Genomic DNA, 9,414 nt, shown 5'->3' with positions numbered 1-9,414 from the left:
AGTGTATGTTCATATCTGTTACCTGGCAAAAAGACTGTCTCAGGGTGAGGAAGGCTCTTGTCCAGGGTCACACAGCTAATAATGAGTAGAGCCAGCATTCAAGTTGCGTATATTATTGTTATCTATTGATGCCTATCTTGTTACCTAGAGTAGCCTAAAAAAATCAATAAACATTATCTCACAGTTTCTGTGGGTCAGAAATTCAGAAAGGTGACAGTGGGAATATCTCTGGAAAATGTGAAGGCAAGGGCTGGAGTCATCTGAAAGGTCTGTACGTGGTAGGTCTTGGCTGTCAGCAGAGACAGCTAGGGCTGTAAACTGGAACTCCTACACTGGCCTCTCAGTGTGGCCTGGGATTCCTCATGACATGGTGACTGAGTTTCAAAGACAAATGTTCTGAGAGAGAGAGATGAGAGAGCCAGTTAGGTTGAATCTGTATTTTTCTTCTGACTTATCCTTGGAAGTCACATAGCATCACCTCTCATATCCCATTGGTCTGGGCAGTCTCAAAGCGGTGTCCAGATTCAGGGGGAGGAATCAGTGACCCCACTTCTTAATGAGATGAGTGTCAGTCACATTGTAAAAAGAACACTTGGGATGGGATAAATATGTGGTTGCCGCCGCCTTTGGAAAAAATGATCCACCACATCTTGTCTGCCTAATCCAAAGGAAGTGTTCACTCTACTTCACCACACTGTCTACCCTCCCAAGCTGATCACCCAGTCTTGTCTGTTCACTGACTTTCAGCTTCTTACTTGGCCTTCTGGACACTTCAGGGCCAGCTGTGGTCCCACACTTAGCCCTTTCTGCAACTGTGGCTCTTACTATCATCCTTTGTAATTTTAGGCCACTCTGGACAGGGACTTTTTGTTTATTCACTCAGACTTTTGAAGAAGGGAATTCTGTTACTTTGCACTTCATGGTCCATTAACTGAAGGGGAATCAGGATGAACTTCACGTCATGTGATTCCCCAAATAGGGGTGTTATTCAAAACACTTTACCAGTATGGCATCCACTTACGAGGCCCACTGGAGCAAGAAAGGAAACACTAGAGGCTGTCACATGCAGGATTAGCCCCAGCACCACTGGCCCCATGTGGTGACACCTACGGGGGCCAGGCACTGTGCCAGGGGCTGTGACACAGGTGAGTGAGGGAGACAGTCATGCTGAAGTCACACTCATGCAGCACAGAGTACCTGCTCATGTTTAGAGTGTAGGGGAGGAAGAATAATCTTTTTCTTTACCCATCTTGGGTTCTCTAGCAGGGGTCCTGTAAACTAGACTGGCAAAAGACAGATTAGCAAGAGAGAAATAAAGAGAAGTTTGTGTCACACACGTACACGTGGGAGCGCCCAGTGATGAGCAACCCAAAGGGGTGGTTAGGACTGGGGATTATGTATGGTCTTAGGCTAAACAAAGGAAAAGGTGTTTGGGCTTCTGGGTGAGGCTGCAGAGGCAAGTAATATGAAGGTGATCAGGAAAAGGAGTAAATAAAGTGGTTTAGTAAGGATTGTTATACACATTTAAGTCCATGTCTTCTCCATTGACAAAAAAGTTGAGTCCTTCCTCCTACAGGAGAGGGAGGGACCTCTACAAATGTAAATTTCCTTTAAGGAAGGAAAACTCATGCCTTGTTTTTAGAGCTTTTCCAGCATCTGCTTGTCCTCAATAGCCTTTAGCTCAAAATAACCCATCTGCCAAAGAAGCCTATTTTGGGGTAGTATATTCTGATGACCTTCAAAGTTGTTAATTCCACATAGGGGAAACTAGGAAGGCTGGCTTCGCCAGGAGTGGAGGGATGCAATGGGAGCTGGGCCCTGTACATCGGTTCCTAGTCATGATTCAGTGAGCTTTTCAAGAAGTGACCTGGTGACTAGAATAGGCAACTAAAACTCTGAGGTTCTAGAATTATATCCCTTAAATGTTTCCAACTCGTGTTATATCAGGTGGATAGGTAAGCGCCCTCCCTCACGAGGCCCAAATCTTGTTGTATTAAAGCATCTATAAAGGATCTTTTTTTCTAGTTGTATTCAATTTAGTATCTTCTATAAAGTCCTAAAATAATCTATACCTTCCTCATGGTAAAACTGTGGTGTCATAAGAAAGCCTGTGCCCACCTGTGTGTGCAGTGTCAATGAGAAATGACACTAGGCTTTGTGGTGGAGAAAAATTGGCTATGTTATGAATGGCGCCACCCAGGGGATCAGGAAAGCTAATGCTCAAAAGCCCAAACTCTTAGATGGCTTACAGACAAGAGGTTTTATAGGGCAAAAATCATAAGTAATCATGAATAAGGGATTGGGATTGTGGTCTCATTGATTGGTCCCTGATTAGGTAAACCGTTAATTTTCATCTTCCAGTCATTTGCTTCCCTCATGGAGTTGCTTTGTCAGGTTTCAGGGAGATGGTAGGGTCGTTGGTCACTTTCTGGGGTGAAAAACATCTTAACAATGTGTATTAATAGATTAACTTGGTGTGTAGGAGTGGAAGTTATACATCTTATGACCCTTATTCATTGTACGCTATTATTATTTCTGCTGTCTTGGTTATTTATCCCCCTCCCCAACAGTCTAACAGGACCTAGGGTAAGTAATTTCTATTATGATTAACAAGCTGCTGTATGACTTCCTTTCTGCGGCTGTTAGTCCAAACTAGTTGACAAACCTATTTTGTATTAAGTATATTTTTTTCTGGGGATATTAATTCTCCAGCTTAGTGTAACTCCTTCCCCCACATGTTCCCATTCTTATGCACAACATGCTTTAGCTCTTTCCATGCAGTAAACCAGCAAATATTTCATATTAATTTTGTTCTCTCTGCTGTGGTTCAAACCTCTAGGAAGAATTCTCTGATCTCCACACCACCCAAGCGCTCATACAGTTTATTATTTTGCTTCCAACTCAGTTGTATAAATGTTGCTTCTGTAAATTTGCCTGTGACCATCTCTATCTCCTTTGGACCTGCCGAGGACCATGATTGAGTAACCTATGTTGGATTTTCTCTTAGAGTATCCAGTAGATAACTTTCCACATTGAATTAATTTGAGATAACATGTTAGTCCTGAAGCTGATGTTATTCGTTTATTCAGCAAATCAGGTTTCATTATAACAGATTCTATTAGATGGCTTCATTTAATTGTCTGTTGTATTTTCCCCCTAGAGTCTGTCCCCTATAGTAAAAAGGACTCTACTATACACGAACATTAGGGCCTCTGGACTTAGGAAGCTGATAAACAGGCAAAGATAATAAATTTCTCAGGTCAGTGAAAGAAAGAGGATAGAAAGGGTTATGAGGAATTACATAAGTGACTTGAAAAGTGGAATTAAGGTTAGTATTATTTATAGGACTGAGATTAGTATTATTAAATGTAAAATGGGGGATCTACATTGAAATCAAGAAGCAGTCTAACAATGAGGCTGAGGAGATAATAAGATTATTACATGGATGGCTAAAATGAAGATTAGGATTAAAATAGAGTTAAGATGATGTTCTGTACTGATGCCAGGGTAAATGTCGAATCAAAGCCAGTTTGTGTTGGGACTAGAATAAAGTTAGGATTTTCCTAGCTTTTCTTGTTTTATCAGCACGTACCCAAGAAGAATTTGGTATTGTTGCCACTGCCATGGAAAAGCTGGGCAATAGCAACTATGCAATTGGCCCTCCAGAGCCCTTTACATATTCTTTGGAAAGATTCATTAATTCATTCATGTATTCGTTTATTTATAGAATTAATTGGGTGCCAATTTCCTGCAATATTCTCATTCTTACCTTCTGGGAGTATGAAATCTAGGGGGACCTAAGCCAGGAACACACACCATGAGCTGTAACAAAACTTCTTCCAAGTGGGCTTTTGTTTTTTGTGTCCATGGGATGTTTTGAGTCACTTAATAAACTCTTATTCCAGGGAAGCAAACCTCCTTTAACTGGGGATCAAATTAGATGTATTTCTAGATTGGGATGATTTCCTCAAAGTTTATTGAGAGGTTGAGACTTCTCACTTGGGCTGGGAAGGCATTATTTGTACCAAAAGTCAGGGTTAACAGAATGGAGACTTGAGTCAGTCCTCCTGGGTCCAAATCTCTGACATTTTAAAACTGCTACTTAAACTGTCTGATTTAGTTTCTGTATCTGGAAAAGGATAACAATATATGCGTCATACTATTGTTATAGGGATTAAATGAATCAATGCATATAAATTACTTTAAATGGTATTTGGAATATCATAATTACTATATAAATACTTAATAATAACAATAGAATAATTGTCTTTCTGAGCAGAGTACAGGGCTGGTGACCTTGGAGATGTTTTAGGTCAGGAGTCAGGGATGCCGTACACAATACCATATTTTGCCAATAGATGGCAGTAAGGCCCCCATTGTCAAAATTGTCCCGACAGCCTAAACATTAAAACATTTTGGTCTCTGAGCTGTTTGCCTGCAATCTTTTGCACTGTAAAAGGAGAAATGCTAGGACTGAAGAAGTTAAATTTTCTCCCTAAGGTTCTGATCTGGCTTTAAGCCTAAGGATGTTGGGAAATTTGCTTAGGGCATGAAAGCAACAGTGTGTTTGAGAGGTTGCCTGACTGGAAGTCATGGGGCCTGGTTGTTAGTTCTAGCACTGTATTCTTGGATGACTTTCTGAACTTACCTGGGCTTCAGCTGCCCCACTCCTTGCTGTTATTTAGGGAGATAAAATAGAACGAGAATGCAAAACAGACATAAAGAGGTAGAAAAATACTTGAAGGAAAAGCAAAGAAGATATGGTAGGAATTAGAAATGGAAGTGAAGAAATAGTGACATGGCAAGGGAACTGAGATAGAAATAGAAACAATAAAATTAAGCACATCAAAGATGAAAAGCATTAAAAATAGAGAAAATAGAAAATATTCAATTTGATTCATATAATGTTTCATGTAGAGATATGTTCTTCTTACCATCTTTTCAGTGTCTCCAACGCCCCGCTACACACACAAGAACATACATGCATACACATATGGCTGCCATTCATTGTTGTGACATGACGAGTATGAGGAAGGCAGAGGTGTGGGGAATACTAACTCCCTGACAAAAGCGTGAAAAATCTCTCAATTTGAAAGCACATCAAATAGCTCTCCCTCAGCTCTTCCTGGAGTCCCTGGCCTTCCCCAGCAACCTTCTAAATGCCCTCTTTACCTCCTTGTTCCTCAGGGTGTATATGAGAGGGTTAAGTAAAGGAGTGCCCACTGCATAGAAGAGACTAAAGAACTTGCCCCTTTCTTGGGCATAAGGATTTTTGGGTTGAAGGTAGACAGCAATGACTGAGCTGTAGAAGAGGGTGACCACAGTGAGGTGAGAGGAGCAGGTGCCAAAAACCTTCCTCTGCCCTTTTTCAGAGTTAATCCTTATTACTGCCCGGGCAATGACACCGTAGGAAACAAGGATGAGACTGAGGGGCACAACTAAGATGAAGACACTGGCAATAGCCATTTGGATTTCATTGTATGTGGTGTCCCCGCAGGAGAGTCGAATTAGAGCTGGGACCTCACACAAAAAATCATCTACCTGCCGGTGGGAGCAGAAAGGCAGTTGGAGAGTGGGTGGTGTCTGGACCACTGACTCCACCAGCCCAATGACCCAGGCCACAGCTGCCAGCCGCCAGCACAGGCGAGGATGGATGATGGTGGCATAGTGGAGGGGCTGGCAGACAGCCACATAGCGGTCAAAGGCCATCACTGTTAGAAGGATGCATTCAGTGGTCCCCAGGAAGAGGAAGATGAAGAGCTGAACAGAGCAGCCCAAGAAGCTGATGGTCTTCTTTGGGCCCCAGAGGTTGACCAGCATCTGGGGGACACAACTTGTGGTGAAGCAGAGGTCCAAGAAGGAGAGATTGGAGAGGAAAAAGTACATTGGCGAGTGGAGCCTGGGGTTTAGCACAGACAGCAGGATGATGAGTGTGTTTCCCATCAGAGTCAGGAGGTAAGAAATCAAGACAACCACAAAGAGGATTCTTTCCAGTCTTGGATGTGCAGAGAAGCCCAGAAGGAGGAAGCCCCCTGGGGAGCTTTGGTTCACCATGGCCCGTTCCTGTCCAGACCCAGAGGGGTGAGAGTTGTCAGACCAGCGCATTCTAACCTGTCTTATGAAAACTCACCCTAGGTACTTGGCAAGTCATACCAGGTGGATGTTTCTCTTCCTCTTCTTCTCACTCAGCCTCTCTTTCCCAGGTACATCACCACTGAGAAGCTCCTCTCTTTCCCTGTTCCTCTTGGTCAAATGTTGTCTAGTGGGAGTGAAGAAACCATAAATGTAATGGAAAACAGATGAGCTTCACGTTGGTACTTCAGACTTACAGATTGAATGTAAAGGAAGTTGATGTAAAACATGGTTTGATGAACCAATTAATTCTGCTTACATTTATTGAGTGCCACTTTGTTTTGAGCACTATTCTAAATGTTGTATTGTCCCTAATGTATTTGTTGGAAGAACTAGCAAAGTAATATATTTTCAATAAATTTTCTGATTATAAATCATCTCTGTAGAGCTGATCATTTCCCTATTGATCAGATAAATTTTGTAGAACTATTTATTATGTTTCATGTATTTTATGCTTCTCTATTTGTAAGGGAGCTTATCAGAGATAGACCATTTCAACTACAGGAGAGATTTTCCCTTTGTGTCTAGTGCCCCTTGCTACTTTTCACAAACAGATTAGTTTGATTGCCTAAATCACTGAACCACAGTCCTGGTTGGAGGAACTGATTCACATGCTCAGTTCCTGCCATGAGAAGCTAACAGGCAGGAGGTAAGGGTGGCCCCATGCACACTGAGATCACTGAGGAGTTCACAGATACATTCTCAAAGACTCCAAGATTTAAAGGCCAGTAATACCAACATACTGAGTGAATGAGAGAAAATGTCAGTAAGGTGAAGACCAGTTTGGGTGGATATATCAGGGAAAGATGATATATCTTCCTAGGGGAGGTAACTGAAGTATTGAGGCATAGAAAGCCAACTCAGAGATGGGGTGGGAAGCTGCAACAACTCTGGCATTTGAGAGATAAGGACTTAGGGTTTCATGGTTTTAGAAGATTTTTGGAAAGCCATTGAGGTGAGATGGTGGGGCAGCTGGCAAAGGTGCCCTGGGAGCTTACAGAGTGGTATGAACATTTCCCCATAACAGGGTTCCCATCTGAGTTTAAGCTCCACTGCATCGCCTTTTTGCCAGGAATTTTTGCTCTGTATCTTTTTTGGTTTGTTCTTTCTTTTTCTCCCAATGTTCTTTTCTCCCTTATAAGATATATTTAAAAAATTTTCCATATTGTTTTGTATTCAAACAAAAGTGTGAGTAAAGCAAATTTCTATAGTTCAAAGAATAAAGTCAACTCTTTGTATGCTCACCAACCAGATTGAAGAACTAAACAAATGTTTTAAGTATCTTGAAAGCTCCTGTATGCCCCTCTGTTACTGCTCACATTACCTACCCACCAAGATGTAACCACTGTTCTGAATTATACATAATTATTGCTTTGTGTTTTTTTGAGATATATGTCGTATATTGTAAAGTTCACCCTTTTAAAGTGCATAATTTAGTACTTTTTAGTATATTCACAAGTTGTTCAGCCAATACTATCAACCTCCAGAACTTTTCACCATTTCAAAAAGAAACCTCATGTTTACAACCAGGCCATCCTGAACATGCCCAATCCTGTCTGAACGTGGAAGCTAAGTAGGGTTGGTCCTGGTTAGTACTTGGATGGGAGACTACCTAGGAAGACCAGGTGCTGCAGGTATAAAACAAAACAAAACAAAACAAAACAAAAAACACCACATGCCCATTGGCAGTCACCCAGTCTTTTGTTTTCTTTCTAATATATAATTCTTTGTAACCCTAAACAATAGCCAACTGTTTTTTATTCATCCATCAACTATTATCCCAATCAATTTTTTTTTTTGCATTTCTAACTTTCTCATTCTCTTGGTATTTCACTCCCTTTCTTTCTCTGCCTTAATACTGAGTCTCTTTAGATTACTTCTTCTTTAGTGACTCTCCCCTTTGTCACTCTTTTGATCTCTGTTTTTCCCACTCTTTCATTTACCATTTTTCTGCTAGTTCTTTTCCCTCTGACACATTCATTCATCAGTTTATGCATTTATTCATTTCTTGAGCCCCAAAGAGGGCCAACATTGTGCTAGGAGCCAGGGCAATGGATGTGTGTGTGTGTGGGGCGGGGGTGGTCAAATCAAAGGAGTTTATGATAATGCAATGATTGTTACCTGTTATTTCTACTTATGTACCAAGTATTGGTACCAAGCAGTTCCTTGATCACCTGGTTCTCGTAGCAACCCTACAAAATAGATATGATTGTCCCAATTATATCAAGAAGTGAACAGTCTAAGAGAGGTTAAATAACTTGGCTAAGGTCACCCAGCCAGTAGGTGCCAGGGCCAAGATTCTGAATTCTGTTTAACTTCAAATCTGGTGTTCTACTATTGAGGACATGCAGAAACTGATGTTTCCTAGGAAAAGAATGAGCTTTTTTCTTACCCTCAGTCAAATAAAAATCTCTTCTGCTAAACCACATCATGTAGGATATAAATCTAAAAGCAACAAATAAACATGACAAACAAACAAAGAGTCATGGATGTAGGCAGTAGACTATTGGTTACCAGAGGGGAGTGGGACAGGGAGGAGGTAGATGGGGTAAAATGAGTCAAATATGTGGTGACAGAAAGAAATCTGACTATGGGCAGTGAACACACAATGCAATATGTAAATTACTCACTGTTGAATTGTACACTTGAAACTATTGGATTTTGTTAACCAATGTCACCATAATAAATAGAGAGAAAAAAAGAAAAGAAAAGAAAAGGAAAAAAGGAAATAAAGAAAAGTTTCCTACCACTGATACCCTGGTTTGCAGGAGAAATTGGTTTCTTGGCTTCTACTACATAATCCAATATACCTTGTGTTATTTTGCTGTTGCCTTGATGTTTAGTTTCCAACAAAACTTTCTCCCTCTCTCTCTCTTTTTTGTCCATCAATAGGAGATTCATGCAACAAAATCTTAGATGAGAAAAATAATAAGAGAAAGTTTAAATTAAATTTATTTGCCCCAGAAAAAAGAAAAAAAAAATCTCTTCTGCTTTCAGTGATGACAAAACTCAGCCTCCATTTGGATATCAAGAGGAGAGTTTAACAAAGTAAAGAGGAATGTGCATCCTTGAATGGGCAGTTAGGTCTCGAGTAATAATAAGGATTGTTAACGCTTACTACCAGATACCTTTCAAAGAACATGTTCATGTGATGTGCCGGAGCTGGCTCATGCTAGCTCTGAATTGTTAAGTTTTCAGGAATTTTATGAGACAAGTATTAAACCATTGGTAGCTTGGATCAGCCACAGCAGGAGTATTTATACGACAGAAACAGCAAACATT

General features: G+C 40.8%; 1 protein-coding gene and 1 pseudogene across 1 annotated transcript; one reads left to right on the top strand and one right to left on the bottom strand.

The window, feature by feature from the left end:
* Positions 1–5,037: 5,037 nt before the first annotated feature.
* On the bottom strand, positions 5,038–6,399 carry LOC102896279 (olfactory receptor 2H2). The gene has a single exon (XM_006913638.2). The coding sequence runs from the start codon at positions 6,103–6,105 to the stop codon at positions 5,116–5,118; it is 990 nt and encodes a 329-aa protein (XP_006913700.2). The 5' UTR covers positions 6,106–6,399; the 3' UTR covers positions 5,038–5,115.
* A 1,251-nt stretch (positions 6,400–7,650) lies between these two features.
* Positions 7,651–7,769, top strand: LOC112481230 (annotated as a pseudogene).
* Positions 7,770–9,414: the final 1,645 nt, after the last annotated feature.

Source organism: Pteropus alecto, unplaced genomic scaffold, assembly GCF_000325575.1.
Source record: "Pteropus alecto unplaced genomic scaffold, ASM32557v1 scaffold555, whole genome shotgun sequence".
NCBI lineage: Eukaryota > Metazoa > Chordata > Mammalia > Chiroptera > Pteropodidae > Pteropus > Pteropus alecto.
This window is presented reverse-complemented; position numbering and strand designations above follow the sequence as displayed.